Source organism: Pristiophorus japonicus, unplaced genomic scaffold (genome assembly GCF_044704955.1).
Source record: "Pristiophorus japonicus isolate sPriJap1 unplaced genomic scaffold, sPriJap1.hap1 HAP1_SCAFFOLD_343, whole genome shotgun sequence".
Lineage (NCBI taxonomy): Eukaryota > Metazoa > Chordata > Chondrichthyes > Pristiophoridae > Pristiophorus > Pristiophorus japonicus.
This window is the reverse complement of record NW_027253248.1, coordinates 480,556-498,130: the sequence shown is the minus strand read 5'-3', so window position 1 is coordinate 498,130 and position 17,575 is coordinate 480,556. Positions and strand designations below refer to the sequence as shown.

General features: G+C 47.7%; 2 protein-coding genes across 6 annotated transcripts in view; both read left to right on the top strand.

Moving 5' to 3' along the window:
• Positions 1–17,575, top strand: part of LOC139250064 (zinc finger protein 239-like) — a 307,496-nt gene that overhangs the window by 22,471 nt on the left and 267,450 nt on the right. For 4 of the 5 annotated variants that reach the window (XM_070872639.1, XM_070872636.1, XM_070872637.1 and 1 more), the window contains exon 3: positions 2,149–6,236. The exons of the other annotated variant lie outside the window; for it this stretch is intronic. In XM_070872639.1, the coding sequence (XP_070728740.1) occupies positions 2,502–3,398 (897 nt within the window). In that variant the 5' untranslated portion in view covers positions 2,149–2,501 and the 3' untranslated portion in view covers positions 3,399–6,236. Of the gene's footprint in view, positions 1–2,148; positions 6,237–17,575 lie in introns of those variants that run through there. 5 annotated transcript variants of the gene reach the window in all.
• LOC139250067 (gastrula zinc finger protein XlCGF7.1-like) overlaps positions 2,537–17,575 on the top strand; it is an 84,544-nt gene continuing 69,505 nt past the window's right edge. The window contains exon 1 of the mRNA XM_070872647.1: positions 2,537–2,616. The gene's annotated coding sequence lies outside the window, so the exon portion shown is untranslated. The remainder of the gene's footprint in view (positions 2,617–17,575) is intronic.

The window sequence follows — 17,575 nt, the reverse complement described above, 5'->3', positions numbered from 1 at the left end:
CTTAATTTAAACCAATGCCCAAGAAAAGAGAAAAACTGACCAACCAATCACTTCCCTGCTTTCCTGTGATATCACACTTTGAATCTTTTTACTTCTTACCCTCCCAGGTCACTTGGTGCTGTTTCGGCTGTCTGCTCGGCTGACTCACGCCCTTTGTAGGCTTACCGCTGCTCCCACTCTCGGGCCCTTTCCGAAGTCCCACTGCTCGGCTGACTCACGCCCTTTGTAGGCTTACCGCTGCTCCCACTCTCGGGCCCTTTCCGAAGTCCCGCTGCTCGGCTGACTCACGCCCTTTGTAGGCTTACTGCTGCTCCCACTCTGTGCCCTTTCCGAAGTCCTGCTGCTCGGCTGACTCACGCCCTTTGTAGGCTTACTGCTGCTCCCACTCTGTGCCCTTTCCGAAGGTAGGTTTTCCCCCTCGTGTTGGTTCTCTCACCACCTGCTGCAGGCCCAGTCTGGCAGCTATATCCTTCAGGACTCGGCCAGCTCGGTCAGTAGTGGTGCTGCCGAGCCAGTCTTGATGGACGTTGAAGTCCCCCACCCAGAGTACATTCTGTGCACCTTGCTACTCTCAGTGCTTCTTCCAAGTGGTGTTCAACATGGAGGAGTACTGATTCATCAGCTGAGGGAGGGCGGTGGGTGGTAATCAGCAGGAGGTTTCCTTGCCCATGCTTGACCTCGAGCCACGAGACTTCATGGGGTCCGGAGTCAATGTTGAGGAGTCCCAGGGCCACACCCTCCCGACTGTATACTACTGTGCTGCCACCCCTGGTGGGTCTGTCCTGATGGTGGGACAGGACATACCCAGGGATGGTAATGGAGGAGTCTGGGACATTGTCTGAAAGGTATGATTCTGTGAGTATGACGATGTCAGGCTGTTGCTTGACTAGTCTGGGGCATCTCTCCCAATTTTGGCACAAGTCCCCAGATGTTGGTGGGAAAGACTGGGCTGGGTGTGCCGTTGTCATGTCCGTAACCGGGGCGGAGGTCGATGCTGGGTGGTCCGTCCGGTTTTATTCTTATTGATTTTCGTAGCGGTGGATCAATTGATGAATCAGTATGGTCTTGAATGGCAGAGCAGGGTCGAGGAGCCAAATGGCCTACTCCTGCTTCTAATTCTTATGTGTTTATATCTTAGCCCAGATCATTTCTCTATATTAAGAGCAATGGTCCCAACACTGACCCTGGGTACACCACTGTTTACATCCCTCCAGTCTGAAGAACATCCATTAACCACTACTGTCTGTTTTCTGTCCTTTACCCAACTTCCTCTCCACGCGACCCCACTCCCTTTAATACCGTGAGCCTTAATTTGATCAACAAGCCTCCTGTCCGGCACCTTATCAAACACCTTTTGACAATCCATCTACACAACATCCACTGCATTTCCTTTCTCACTGCACTGTGTTATTTCCTGCAATAATCCCTGCTGTCTGTCCTCAATCAACCCATTTCACTACCAAATGTTGCAACGTTTACTTCTGTAGCCAGAATCACCCGCGCAGGGGTAAAGTGCTCTATCAATGACAACAGGAGCCCAGACGTGGGACCGGGCTGTGCTCTGAGCAGGCGCAGTGCCAGTGGTGGAGGTGGTCTGAGGCGGAAGAGATGTTCCGCGAGTCGGTAGGAGCTTGTGGGCTCAGCGGAGGAATTGGACCCCTGGGTGGGCTGGGCAGCTTCATAAACACCTGGTGTAGGCCTCAGGCCCCGAATACGAGCCCACAGGCCCCATGTTTGACCCGCGGTGATAGACCTGACCGCTCGGGGTAACTAGCCGAATTCTTGGACAGGATCAGGGCGCCTACACGGCCATCTTGCTACAGGAGCAGAGGGTGGGCGGGGCTTTAGGGTCCCAGTGACCAGGAGAGAAAATGATTCCTCATTTATTCTCAGTCTGCACACTAGGGATGTAGAACTGAACTCAACCAGAGAAGAGGGAGTGAGAAAACAGCAGATGGAAGAAAGAAATGATGGAGGTGGAGCGATGAGTTTGGATTTCAGCAGCGGGAGGAGGGAGAGTGTGTGGGACGGGAATTTACAGCTTTGGGGGAACAAGAGAGAAAAGAATGTTCCATCGAAACTCGGAATGTCTGTCCTCCATTTCTATCCTGCACTTCCAGTGCTGACTTTTGTAAACTCCTTTTACAGGATATTAGAAAAGGAGGATTTGCAGACGGGAAACTCCAACCAATCATGTCGAGATCTGACAGTCACTCGATTCACCTGTATATCATCGGCCTTTGAATGTGGAAGGAGAAACATTTGTCTGTTCTGTCTGTGGGAAAAGATTTTCAACATTAGTGTGACTGGTAAAGCACCGAGACACACACACCCGAGTGAGAGTGTTCCAGTGCACTGACTGTGGAAAGAGCTTTCACCAGTTACACAGCCTGAAAAAACATCGCACCATTCACAGCGGAGAGAAACCGTTCATGTATTGTGTGTGTGGACGAGGCTTCAACTGATCGTCCAACCTGGAGAGACACAAGGACACCTGCACCATGGAGCAACCGTGGAAATGTGGAGACTGTGGGAAGGGATTCAATTCCGCATCTGAGCTGGAAACTCATCGACGCAGTCACACCGGAGAGAGGCCGTTCACCTGCCTCGTGTGTGGTAAGGGATACACTCGGTCATCCGCCCTGTTGGTACACCAGCGAGTTCACACTGGGGAGAGGCCATTCATCTGTCCTGTGTGCGGGAAGGGATTCACTCGTTCATCCCACCTGCTAGCACACCAGCGAATTCACACTGGGGAGAGGCCATTTACCTGTCCCGTGTGCAGGAAGGGCTTCACTCAGTCATCCAGCCTGCGGGCACACCAGCGTATTCACACTGGGGAGAGGCCGTTCACCTGCTCAGTGTGTGAGATGGGATTCACTCGTTCATCCCACCTGCTAGCACACCAGCGAATTCACACTGGGGAGAGGCCATTTACCTGTCCCGTGTGTGGGAAGGGCTTCACTCAGTCATCCAGCCTGCGGGCACACCTGTGCACTCACACTGGGGAGAGGCCATTCATCTGCTCCGAGTGTGGGAAGGGCTTTACTTGTTTATCCAACCTGCTGACACACCAACGCATTCACACTGGGGAGAGACCGTTCATCTGCTCTGAATGTGGAAAGGGTTTCGTTCGATCATCCCAGCTGCTAGCACACCAGCAAGTTCACACTGGGGAGAGGTCGTTCACCTGCTCCGAGTGTGGAAAGGGATTCACTGATTCATCCACCCTGCTGACACACCAACGCATTCACACTGGGGAGAGACCATTCACCTGCTCCGAGTGTGGGAAGGGATTCACTCGAACATGTGACCTGCTGACACACCAGCGAATTCACAGGGGACTGCGGGGGTTGGACTCTGCTGTTATTGTTGCCGTTAATCACATCCCGGACTGAACCATGTTCACTCGGACCGTTGGGGTTTGTTGCCGCTGGTGTAATTAATCCCTACAACTGGGCTGGAGTTTAATTTTCTGGACATCATAGAATGGTTACAGCAGAGAAGGAGGCCTTTCAGACCGTCGAGCCCGTGCCGGCTCTCTGCAAGAGCACTTCAGCTAGTCCCACTCCCTGCCCTTTCCCCGTAGCCCTGCAAATGCTTTATTTCCGGTACTTATCCAATTCCCTTTTTGAAAGCCACGATTGAATCTGCCTCCACCAGCCTTTCAGGCCGTGCATTCCAGATCCTAACTACTCGCTGCGTAAAAAAAGTTTTTTCTCATGTCGCCTTTGGTTCTTTTGCCGATCACCTTGAATCTGTGTCCTCTGGTTCTCCATCCATCCGCCAGTGGGAATATTTTCTCTACTCTGTCCAGACCCCTCATGATTTTATCAAATCTCCTCTCAACCTTCTCTGTTCTAAGAAGACCCCCAGCTTCTCCAGTCTATCCATAGAACTGATGTCCCTCATCCCGCAAATCTTGTTGTGCGAGGCCCCTTGGGGAAGAGTGACCATAATATGGTAGAATTCTTTATTAAGATGGAGAGTGACACAGTTAATTCAGGGACTAGGGTCCTGAACTTGGGGAAAGCTAACTTCAATGGTATGAGATGTGAATTGGCTAGAATAGACTGGCAAATTATACTTAAAGGTTTGCCGGTGGATAGACAATGGCAAACATTTAAAGATCACATGGATGAACTTCAACAATTGTACGTCTCTGGAGTAAAAATAAACCTGGGAAGGTGGCTCAACCGTGGCCAACAAGGGAAATTAAGGATAGTGTTAAATCCAAGGAAGAGGCATATAAATTGGCCAGAAAAAGCTGCAAACCTGAGGACTGGGAGAATTTTGTAATACAGCAGAGGATGACAAAGGGTTTAGTTAGGAGGGGGAAAATAGAGTATGAGAGGAAACTTGCTCGGAACATAAAAACTGACTGCAAAAGCTTCTATAGGTATGTGAAGAGACAAAGATTAGTGAAAACAAATGTAAGTCCCTTGCAGTCAGATTCGGGTGAATTTATAATGGCGAACAAAGAAATGGCAGACCAGTTAAACAAATACTTTGGTTCTGTTTTCACGAAGGAAGACACAAATAACCTTCCGGAAATACAAGGGGACCAAGGGTCTAGTAAGAAGGAGGAACTGAAGGGTATCCTTATAAAGCGGGAAATTGTGTTCGGGAAATTAATGGGATTGAATGCCGATAAATCCCGAGGGCCTGATAGTCTGCATCCCAGAGTACTTAAGGAAGTGGCCCTAGAAATAGTGGATGCATTGGTGGTCATTTTCCGACAGTCTATCGACTCTGGATCGGTTCCTATGGACTTGAGGGTAGCTAATGTAACACCACTGTTTAAAAAAGGAGATCGATTAGCCTGACATCAGTAGTGGGGAAAATGTTGGAATCAATTATTAAAGATGAAATAGCAGTGCATTTGGAAAGCAGTGACAGGATCGTTCCAAGTCAGCACGGATTTATGAAATGGAAATCATGCTTGACAAATCTTCTGGAAGTTTTTGAGGATGTAACTAGTGGAGTGGACAAGGGAGAACCAGTGGATGTGGTGTGTTTGGACTTTCAAAAGGCTTTTGACAAGGTCCCACACAAGAGATTGGTGTGCAAAATCAAAGCACATGGTCTTGGGGGTAATGTACTGACGTGGATAGAGAACTGGTTGGCAGACAGGAAGCAAGGAGTGGAAATAAACTCCTTTTCAGAATGGCAGGCAGTGACTCGTGGGGTGCCGCAGGGTTCAGTGCTGGGACTCCAGCTATTTACAATTTACATCAATGATTTGGATGAAGGAATTGAGTGTAATATCTCCAAGTTTGCAGATGACACTAAACTGGGTGGCGGTGTGAGCTGTGCGTTTGACGCTAAGAGACTGCAGGGTGACTTAGACAGGTTAGGTGAGTGGGAAAATGCATGGCAGATGCAGTATAATGTGGATAAATGTAAGGTTATCCACTTTGGGGGCAAAAATACAAAGGCAGAATATTATCTGAATGGCTGCAGATTAGGAAAGGGAGGTGCAACGAGACCTGGGTGTCATGGTTCATCAGTCATTGAAAGTTGGCATGCAGGTACAGCAGACGGTGAAGGCGGAAAATGGTATGTTGGCCTTCATAGTTAGGGATTTGAGTACAGGAGCATGGAGGTCTTACTGCAGTTGTACAGGGCCTTGGTGAGGCCTCACCTGGAATATTGTGTTCAATTTTGGTCTCCTAATCTGAGGAAGGACGTTCTTGCTATTGAGGGAGTGCAGCGAAGGTTCACCAGACTGATTCCCGGGATGGTGGGACTGACATATGAGGAGAGACTGGATCAACTGGGCCTTTATACACTGAAGTTTAGAAGGATGAGAGGGAATCTCATAGAAACTTGCAAGATTCTGACGGGACTGGACAGGTTAGATGTGGGAAGAATGTTCCCGATGATGGGAAAGTCCAGAACCAGGGGACACAGTCTTAGGATAAGGGGTAGGCCTTTTAGTACTGAGATGAGGAGAAACTTCTTCACTCAGAGAGTTGTTAACCTGTGGAATTCCCTACCACAGAGAGTTGATGATGCCAGTTCATTGGATATATTCAAGAGGGAGTTAGATATGGTCCTTACGGCTAAAGGGATCAAAGGGGTATGGAGAGAGCAGGAAAGAGGTACTGAGGGAATGATCAGCCATGATCTTATTGGATGGTGGTGCAGGCTCGAAGTGCAGAATGGCCTACTCCTACACTCGTTTTCTATGTTTCTTAATCATTCTTGTAAATCTTTTCTGCGCCCTCTGTCAAACAACTGTCAAATAAATTAGCTTTGTTTCCTACATACAGTGAATCGATTCCTTGATTTCTCCATGGGGAGGCTAATTGACATCCTGTTATCGACTGTTCCATTTTTAAGCTTTTTCTCCTTTGTTAAAGGAAGACTTGTATTTATAAAATGCTTTTCACAGCCTCTGTTTTAGTGATGTTGGTTGAGGGATAAATGTTGACCAGGACACCGGAGAGATATTTTTTTCTTCGAAATAACGTCATGGAATCTTTTACACCCACTTGAGAGGTCAGATGGGTCTGATTCATTTTTTTATTCGTTCAATGGATGGTAGGCATCGCTGGTAAGGCCAGCGTTGCTGGTTACAGAGGAGATTAACACAATAGTAATGAAGGACATTAGCTTGGATGATGTGGAATCTGTATGGGTAGAGCTGCAGAACACCAAAGGGCAGAAAACGCTAGTGGGAGTTGTGCACTGACCACCAAACAGTAGTAGTGAGGTTGGGGTTGGCATCACACAGGAAATAAGGGATGCGTGCAATAAAGGTAGAGCAGTTATCATGGGTGACTTTAATCTACATATAGATTGGGTGAACCAAACTGGTAGCAATACATTGGAGGACGATTTCCTGGAGTGTATAAGGGATGGTTTTATAGACCAATATGTCGAGGAACCAACTAGAGAGCTGGCCTTCCTAGACTGGGTGTTATGTAATGAGAGAGGATTAATTAGCAATTTTGTTGTGCGAGGCCCCTTTGCGAAGAGTGACCATAATATGGCAGAATTCTTCATTAAGATGGAGTGTGACACAGTTAATTCAGAGACTAGGGTCCTGAACTTAAAGAAAGGTAACTTCGATGGTATGAGATGTGAATTGGCTAGGATAGACTAGCGAATGATACTTAAAGGGTTGACGGTGGATAGGCAATGGCAATCATTTAAAGATCACATGGATGAACTTCAACAATTGTACATCCCTGTCTGGCGTAAAAATAAAACGGGGAAGTTGGCTCAACCGTGGCTAACAAGGGAAATTAGGGGATAGTGTTAAATCCAAGCAAGAGGCATATAAATTGGCCAGAAAAAGCAGCAAACCTGAGGACTGGGAGAAATTTAGAATTCAGCAGAGGACAAAGGGTTTAATTAGGAGGGAGGAAATAGAGTATGAGAGGAAGCTTGCCGGGAACATAAAAACTGACTGCAAAAGCTTCCATAGATATGTGAAGAGAAAAAGATTAGCGAAGACAAATGTAGTCCCTTGCAGTCAGAATCAGGTGAATTTATAATGGGGAACAAATAAATGGCAGACCAATTAAACAAATACTTTGGTTCTGTCTAAACTAAGGAAGACACAAATAACCTTCCAGAAATACCAGGGGACCGAGGGTCTAGCGAGAAGGGGGAACTGAAGGAAATCCTTATTAGTCAGGAAATTGTGTTCGGGAAATTGATGGGATTGAAGGACGATAAATCCCCAGGGCCTGATCGTCTGCATCACAGAGTACTTAAGGAAATGGCCCTAGAAATAGTGGATGCATTGGTGGTCATTTTCCAACATTCTATTGACTCTGGATCAGTTCCTATGGATTAGAGGGTAGTTAATGTAAAACCACTTTAAAAAAAAAAATGAGGGAGTGAGAAAACAGGGAATGATAGACCGGTTAGCCTGACATCGGTAGTGGGGAAAATGTTCGAATCAATGATTAAAGATGTAACAGCAGCAGCTTTGGAAAGCAGTGAATGGCTCGGTCCAAGACGGCATGGATCTATGAAAGGGAAATCATGCTTGACAAATCTTCCAAAAAATTTTGAGGATGTAACTAGCAGAGTGGACAAGGGAGAACCAGTGGATGTGGTGTATTTGGACTTTCAAAAGGCTTTTGACAAGGTCCCACATGAGATTAGTGTACAAAATTAAAGCACTTCTATTGGGGGTAATGTATTGACGTGGATAGAGAACTGGTTGGCAGACTGGAGGCAAAGATTCGGAATAAACTGTTTTTTTTCAGAATGGCAGGCAGTGACTAGTGGGGTACCGTAAGTTTCAGTGCTGGGACCCCAGCTATTAACAATATACATTAATGATTTAGACGAAGGAATTGAATGTAATATCTCCAAGTTTGCAGACGACACCAAGCTGGGTGGCAGTGTGAGCTGGAAGGACGATGCTAAGAGGCTGCAGGGTGACTTGGACAGGTGAGGTGAGTGGGCAAATGCATGGCAGATGCAGTATAATGTGGATAAATGTGAGGTTATCCACTTTGGTGGCAAAAACAGGAAGGCAGAATATTATCTGAATGGTGACAGATTAGGAAAAGGGGAGGTGCAGCGAGACCTGGGTGTCATGGTTCATCAGTCATTGAAAGTTGGTCTGCAGATACAACAGGCGGTAAAAACGGAAAATGGCATGTTGGCCTTCATTGCGAGAGGATTTGAGCACAAGAGCAGGGAGGGCTTACTGCAGTTGTACAGGGCCTTGGTGAGGCCACACCTTGAATATTGTGTACAGTTTTGGTTTCCTAATCTGAGGAAGGATATTCTTGCTATTGAGGGAGTGCAGCGAAGGTTCACCAGACTGATTCCGGGATGGCAGGACTGACATATGAAGAAAGACTGGATCGACTCGGCTTATATTCACTGGAATTTAGAAGAATGAGAGAGGATCTGATCGAAACATATACAATTCTGACAGGATTGGACAGGTTAGATGCAGGAAGAATGTTCCTGATGGGGAAGTCCAGAACCAGGAGTCACAGTCTAAGGATAAGAGGCTGAGGTGAGAAGAAACTTCTTCACTCAGAGAATTGTGAACCTGTGGAATTCTCTACCAGAGAAAGTTGTTGAGGCCAGTTCGTTCGATATATTCAAAAGGGAGTTAGATGTGGCCCTTACAGTTAAAGGGATCAAGGGGTATGGAGAGAAAGCAGGAATGGGGTACTGAAGGTGCATGATCAGCCATGATATTGAATGGTGGTGCAGGCTCGAAGGCCCAAATGGACGACTACTGCACCTTTTTTCTATGTTTCTATGTATTTATTGCCCATCCATAATTGCCCTTGAGAAGATGGTAGGGAGCTACCTTCTTGAACCGCTGCAGTCCGTGTGGTGATGGTACTCCCACAGTACTGTTAGGAAGGGAGTTCCAGGATTTTGACTCAGCAGCAATGAAGGAACGGCGATATGCTTCCAAATCAGGATGGTGTGTGACTCGGACGGGAATATGGAGGTGGTGGTGTTCCCATGCGCCTGCTGCCCTTGTCCTTCAAGGTGGTCGAGGTCGTGGGTTCGGGAGGTGCTGCTGAAGAAGCCTTGGCGTGTTGCTGCAGTACATCTTGTACATGGTAAACACTGCAGCCATGGTACGTCGATGATGGAGGGAGTGAATGTTTAAGGTGTTCGATGGGGTGCCAATAAAGCGGCCTGCTTTGTCCTGGATGGTATCGAGCTGCTTGTGTTGTCGCAGTTGCACCCATCCAGGCAAGTGGAGAGTATTCCATCACACTCCTGACTTGTGCCTTGTAGATGGTGGAAAGGCTTTGGGGAGTCAGGAGGTGAGACACTGGCCGTAGAATACCCAGTCACTGACCTGCTCTTGTTGCCACAGTATTTATGTGGCTGGTCCAGTTAAGTTTCTGGTCAATGGTAACCCCGAGGATGTTGATGGTAGGGGATTCGGCGATGGTAATGCCATTGAATGTTATGGGGAAGTGGTGTCTCGCTTGTTCGAGATAGTCATTGCCTGGCACTTTTGTGTCGTGAATGTTACTTGCCACTTATCAGCCCAAGCCTGAATGTTGTCCAGGTCTTGCTGTATACGGGTATGGACTGCTCCATTATCTGAGTAGTTACGAATGGAACTGAACACTGTGCAGTCATCAGCGAACATCCCCATTTCTGGAAGGAAGGTCATTGATAAAACAACTGAAGATGGTTGGGCCCAGGCCCTGCCCTGAGGAACTCCTGGGGCTGTGATGATTGACCTCCAACCACCACAACCATTTTCCTTTGTGCTAGATATGACTCCAACCAGTGGAGAGTTTTCCCCCTGATTCCTCTTGACTTCAGTTTTTCTAGGGCTCCTTGATGCCACACTCGGTCAAATGCTGCCTTGATGTCGAGGGCAGTCATTCTCACCTGACCTCTGGAATACAGCTGTTTTGTCCATGTTTGGACCAAGGCTGTAATGAGGTCTGGAACCGATGGTCCTGGGGGAACCCAAACTGGGTATCGGTGAGCAGGTTATTAGTGAGTAAGTGCCGCTTGATAGCGCTGTGGACGACATCTTCCATCACTTTGCTGATGATTGAGAGTAGACTGATGGAGCGGTAATTGGCCGGATTAGATTTGTCCTGCTTTTTGTGGATAGGACATACCTGGGCAGTTTTCTATATTGTTGGGTAGATGCCAGTGCTGTAGCTGTACTGGAACAGCTTGGCTAGAGGCACGGCTAGTTCTGGAGCACAAGTCCTCAGCACAACAGCCGGGATGTTGTCGGGGCCCATAGCCTTTGCTGTATCCAGTGCATTCAGCCGTTTCTTGATATCACGTGGAGTGAATCGAATTGACTGAAGACTGGCTTCTGTGATGGTGGGGACCTCAGGAGGAGGCCGATATAGATCATCCACTCGACACTTCTGGCTGAAGATGGTTGTAAACACTTCAGCCTTTTCTTTTGCAGTCACGTGCTGGGCTCTGCCATCATTGAGGATGGGGATATTCATGGTGCCTCCTCCTCCCGTTAATTGTTTCATGGTCACCACCATTCACCACTGGATGTGGCAGGACTAGAGCTTTAATCTGATCCGTTGGTTGTGGGATCGCTTAGCCCTGTCTATGATATGCTGCTTCCGCTTTTTAACATGCGTGTCGTCCTGTGTTGCAGCTTCCCCAGGTTGGCACCTCATTTTCAGGTACGCCTGGTGCTGCTCCTGGCATACTCTTCTGCACTCTTCATTGAACCAGGGTTGGTCCCCTGGCTTGATGGTAATGGTAGAATGTGAGGGATTTGCCGGGCCATGAGGTTACAGATTGTGGTGGAATACGATTCTGCTGCTGCTGATGGCCCACAGTGCCTCATGAATGCCTAGTTTTGAGCTGCTAGATTTGTTCTGAATATATCCCATTTAGCACGATGGTAGTGCCACACAACACAATGGAGGGTGTCCTCCGTGTGAAGACGGGAGTTCATCTCCAGAATGACTGTGCGATGGTCGCTGCTACCAATGCTGTCATGGACAGATGCATCTGCAACAGGTAGATTGGTGAGGACGAGGTCAAATAGGTTTTTCCCTCATGTTGGTTCTCTCACCACCTGCTGCAGGCCCAGTCTGGCAGCTATGTCCTTCAGGACTCGGTCAGCTCGGTCAGTTGTGGTGCTACCGAGCCACTCTTGATGATGGGCATTGAAGTCCCAGAGTACATTCTGTGTCTTTGCTACTCTCAGGACTTCTTCCAAGTGGTGTTCAACATGGGGGAGTACTGATTCATCAGCTGATGGAGGGCAGTAGGTGGTAATCAGCAGGTTTCCTTATCCATGCTTGACCTGAAGCCATGAGACTTCATGATGTCTGGGGTTTTACCTATTACTGATGTCAAACTGATGGGCCTATAGCTACCTGGGTCTGCATTGTCACCTTTTTAAAAAATGGGGACTCCTTCCAATCTGTCGGAACCATTCCAGAGTACAGTGAGCAATTAAAAATACAGGCAATTAGCGATAATTAATCCCTGCCCGTGAGCTTGGTCCACTTGAACCCAGATAGCTTCAGCTGTGCCTAATGAGGCAATATCAAGTCTCTCTCGAGCTGTTAGATTCTCACAGATAAAAATAGCAACCCCACCTCCCCTTTGGCCTACACTAACCTTTCTGAAACCCTTGTAGCCCTTTAGGTGAATGTCTGTGCCATCATTGTCATCTAGTCATGTCTGAGAAATACACAATGTCTAAATTCTTCAACACAGCACAAGATTGCAATTCTGACAATTTGCTTCTAACACTCCTTTGCATTTACATGAAAGCAATTCAAAAGGTCTCACATCTATTAATTCTTGTTTGCTCCCTAACTGGTTTATCTTCATGCTTTGCTGCTATGTAATTATCACGTGCAGTAAGGCTAACTTTGAACTTATCTACACTATCCCCTTGCTGAACACCTCCCGATTATTGATGAGGTGAAGCTTCTTCTTGCAGAGGTCCTGAAGCCGATGTTGAATCCCACGGATTTGCCTGTTCCTCTCCCTCGATCTGGACATGATGGTAATAGCCCGGAGACTACTAACCTTGCACCCCTTTGCTGAAGGACATCTATGAGGCTTTTGTAGGAATCCTGCAAAACAAATGGACTTCTATCCATGATATCGTTAGTTCCAATATGTAAACCTACTGCAGAATCCTGACACTCACCTTTCATTAGTTCATCCACACGATCCCGGAGATCAGCTATCTTGGCTCCTGGAAAACAGAAGTCTGCTCTTGACACAGCCTTGCCTCTACACAGGGTGCTGTCTGTGTGCCTGATGATGGAGTCCCCTATGAGGATTTCCGTTTGCCTCTTGCTTTTCCTTGGCTGTTCAAACAACGTCCTTTTGAACTTTGCAGCCTTCCTCTTATCTTTTCCAAGATGCTGATATGAGCATTGAGGTTCGGTGTCACTGCTGCTAACATCACTGCCTGTTCTCCAAATCACAAAGTGGGGCATACCTGTTTGAAGTAATCAGAAAATCCAAAGAAACTGTCCCTTTAAACGGGCACATAGACTCTCCCTTTAAACGGGCACATAGACAATGTGAAACTAAGAAAGAAGCATTATTGGCCAACTAAAAGTAAACCAGATGCTGGCGCCTGTAAGTCACCATAGGCAGTCCCTCGGAATCGAGGAAGACTTGCTTCCACTCTGAGCATGAGTTTTTAGTTGGCTGAACAGTCCAATCCGAGAACCACAGTCTCTGTCACAGGTGGGACAGACAGTGGTTGAAGGAAAGGGTGGGTGGGGAGTCTGGTTTGCCGCACGCTCTTTCCGCTGCCTGCACTTGACGTCTGCATGCTCTCGGCGACGAGACTGAGGAGCTCAGTGCCTTCCCGCATGCTCTTCCTCCACTTCGGGCGGTCTTTGGCCAGGGACTCCCAGGTGTCAGTGGAGATGTCACACTTTATCAGGGAGGCTTTGAGGGTGTCCTTCTAACATTTCTGTTGCCCACCTTTGGCTCGTTTGCTGTGGGCAAGTTCCGAGTAGAGTGCTTGCTTTGGGAGTCTCGTGTCTGGTATGTGAATTATGTGGCCTGCCCAGCGGAGCTGATCGAGTGTGGTCAGTGCTTCAATGCTGGGGATGTTGGCCTGGATGAGGACGCTAATGTTGGTGAGTCTGTCCTCCCAGGGGATTTGTAGGATCTTGCGAGACATCGTGGGTGGTATTTCTCCAGCGACTTGAGCTGTCTACTGTACATGGTCCACGTCTCTGAGCCATACAGGAGGCGGGAATTACTACGGTGCCTGTAAGTAGCGCTCCACCAGCCGACATCCAACTGAACCCCGACTGCTGAAGCTGTGGTTGTCAGTGCCAGGCACAGGACCAGGGGGCCAGGGACAATTTTTGGTCCGGGGCGCTGTGCATGGTTATTACTTCAGCATCACGGAGTGCAGCAGAGTCACTGCAAAACTCCCGCCAACTTTAGCGGAAAGCACTGTTCTCACCGCGCCCAGTCGCAAACTCTCTTGCACCCCATTACGTGAGCTGGGGGCAGTAACACGAGATGCAAAGTAGCAAAATTTCACTCCCTCTCCCTTTAAACAAACACAGAGACACTGCAAATTTAAACAGAGACACTGCCCAGTTAAACAGGCAGTGACACCCTCAAAGCCGCCTTGAAAAAATGCAACATCCCCACCGACACCTGGGAATCCCTGGCCTAAGACCACCCGAAGTGAAGGAAAGCTTCCGGGAAGGCGCTGAACAGCTCGAGTCTCTTCGCCGGGAGCAAGCTGAAGCCAAGCACCGACAGCGGAAGGAGCGCACGACAACCCAGGCTCCCCATCCACCCGTTCCTTCAACCACCTTCTACCTCACCTGTGACAGAGACTGTAATTCCTGCATTGGACTCTTCAGTCACCTGAGAACTCATAGAAACAAAGAAACTAGGTGCTGGAGCAGGCCATTTGGCCCTTCGAGCCTGCACCACCATTCAATATGATCATGGCTGACCATGCAACTTCAGTACCCCATTCCTGCTTTCTCTCCATACACCCTGATCCCTTTAACCGTAAGGGCCACATCAAACTCCCTTTTGAATATGTCCAACGAACTGGACTCGACAACTTTCTGTGGCAGAGAATTCCACAGGTTCACAACTCTCTGGGTGAAAACGTTTCTCCTCATCTTGGTCTGTTGATACTGGATTCTTTTCCCTTCAATCTGTTTCAGCGAATTCACTGACACACGAACACTTTTAGTCTTAGCAACATAAGACCTTTATTCTGTAGATTCTCCGGCCGGGACCTGTTAGGATAAAGGGAACACTCTCGATTCGAGCCTGTCCTCCTCTCTACTGACAAGTCCCGTAACAGTACAAAAGCTCAACACTTATACATTGTTGCAGCAGAACACATTTGAGTGACACTCAGTTTATACAATCATTGGTCGATTTCCCCCATAGCATACCCAATTGCAGGCTAACAACTCTCCAAATAGGGCGGGCTCCAGGGATGTGTTTATTGTTTCGATTTTCATAGTATTTCCCTATTTCATGGCTGTTTATAGCAGCCCCTCGTCTGACTCATGTCTAACTTTTGCTTTTTCGCGTAACTCGTGTTTGACCGCAACTCTGAGTAACCCCTTTTTGTGCTGACATTGTAGTTATCACAGCTTGACATCTTTGGTCAGCCATTTACCCATGATTCCCTATCTCCATCCTTTTGCTACCTTCTCTAGCCATCTACCACTTTCGCAATCCTTTTTCACATTCTCATTCCCCCCTTTTATCATTCCATGATAACCCTGGTGATTATTCCAGGAGTATCGCATTCAGCCGTTCGCATTCTTGTTTCTCATACTCTTCTTGATTCTCGAGTAAATCTTTAGTCTGTTGAACCAGATTCCGGGAGCCCGTGACTGTAAGAGTTTGCTCCAATTTTGCCATCATTACTTTACAACAGACATTAAAGCAACCAATAATCAGACAACAGGTAACTATTATCATAACGAGAATAACTGCTCCATGCATTAAATAAGATCTCCAGGATCCTCCAAATAACCAATCCAACCAACTATTTCCTTTCTCTGGGTATACCCCCTTTTGGGGCATGGGACAGTGAGTGGTCCTATAGTTCCTACTGCAAAGAGGACCGGGAGGGTTGGTGTTGCTGTCTTGAAGGTGCAGTTGAGGAGGAACACGAATCCTTCCTTAGCTCTATAACACTTTACGTCGGTGTTGCTAACACTCGTGAACTGCTTATACCACCAATTGCTAGGTTCCCTTAAATTTGAGCCTGATCCTACCAATTGGTAAGCATCAAACGGGTATGCCCATGTTTCTGAGCTGACATGAGTTCCGTTACACTGACCACAGATAACTTGCCTTCCTGCGGTCACGTTCAGGCATCTTTGCTCGTTACAGGTACAGGTAAACTGGCCCTTACGCACTCGACAGTGCTGACGGGCACACTGCGTCTGCACACAGGTGGCGTTCCCGGGGACCAGGGCATATACACAACCCTACCCTTGTCCTGAGAAGCAAAGCGGGTAGCTTGCAATGTCCGAGCATACCGCTCCGTTCTTTCCCTGGGACCCCCTGCACTCAGGATTCATGGAGTCTATTAATTCCACACATCTTCCCGGTATACCCTTTCTATATTCGCCCGTTTGTCCCTCACAGGGTGCGTCCGAGGTATCCGCCGTATATAAGTCGCGGGGTGGCCACGAACAGGGCCTCTACTGATTGGGCTAGTGGGTAACACACAGTTCGATTACCATGCAATCGGGTATGGGTTTGATAAAGTAAGTTATCCTGTAGCCCTTCTAGTTCTGCTAGGATAGCACAAGATAGCACAATTATACCTGCTAGCTTACACATGCTTAAATAATTTTAGACGATACTATACATTAGTTAACAATAGGATAAGGATAGATCAGAAAACAGCTAAGTCTGTTTGTTCCTTTCTCCTGCCGTGTTCTTGGCGTTTTTCTTCCTGCCCCAAGGATGTGGTTTATTCAGCTATGGAGGAGAGGAAATCTGGAACAGAAACAAGGGTTAGGACGACCAGTGAGAGGCTCATTATGAAGTAATAAGTTTACAGTGGTGCAGGTGAACCCAGACACTTCTCCCTTCAACCTTAGCTGCGGTGGGGGTAGTGAATAACACCTGAAAGGGCCCCTCCCATCGTGGCTCCAACCCATTTCTAATCCATTTCTTAATCAGGACATACTTCCCTGGTGCCACGAGGGACGATTCGGGTAACACTGGGAGGTCGAGGTGAGCCTCTCGAACCTGGTTGTGAGCTAGTCGCAGAGCCTGAGTCAGAGAAAGAACATAGGTGGTCATCAGTCGAGCTGGGATACCATATCTAGGAACAATTTCCCTCATTCACACCTTAACAACAGTTTGAGCCTTATTGTCCAGGGTAGGGTAGGCTTCAATCCATCTGCTAAACACATCTACTGTTACTAACACATATTTGTAACACTGAACTCTTTGCAACTCAATGTAGTCCAACTGTAAGGTCTCAAAGGGGCCTTCTGGTAGGGGCGTCTTACCCCAATCACAGGGGACTCCCTTCCCTGGATTATGCTGTTGGCAAACAAGGCAGCGACTACTGATGTTCTGGGCTAGCATCTGGAGTCTAGGGTGCCACCAAGTGGCCAAAAGCGTGTCACTTGTTGTCCTCGCTCCACAATGAGTAGCAAAATGCATACATTCAATAACCCATAGAGCCAACTCGTCAGACATGCAAGTCTGTTCTGCGGGAGTGGTCCAGAGTTTAGAAACATTATCATAAGTACATCCATAATCTTTCCACAACAGTTTATCCTTTTCAGGAGCGTCCTCCTGTGCTTTAATGACATCTTGGATGGTTGGCATTGGTTTTTCCGAGGCTAACTTATCCTTGGCAGGACTTTTAGTTTGACTCATCATTCTAGGCACCACCATTTGTTGTCCGCAAGAGACCTTTTTAGCCTCTCTGTCAGCACGGCGGTTTCCTATATCGACCGGAGAGTTTCCGGTAGTGTGGGCAGTGCACTTGACAATAGCAATACGTTTAGGAAGCATGAGGGATTGCAACAAATCTGATACTAGTTGCCTATGAGATATCTCGTTTCCCTGTGAGGTCAGGAATCCCTTATCTTTTTCATAACTGTCCGAAATC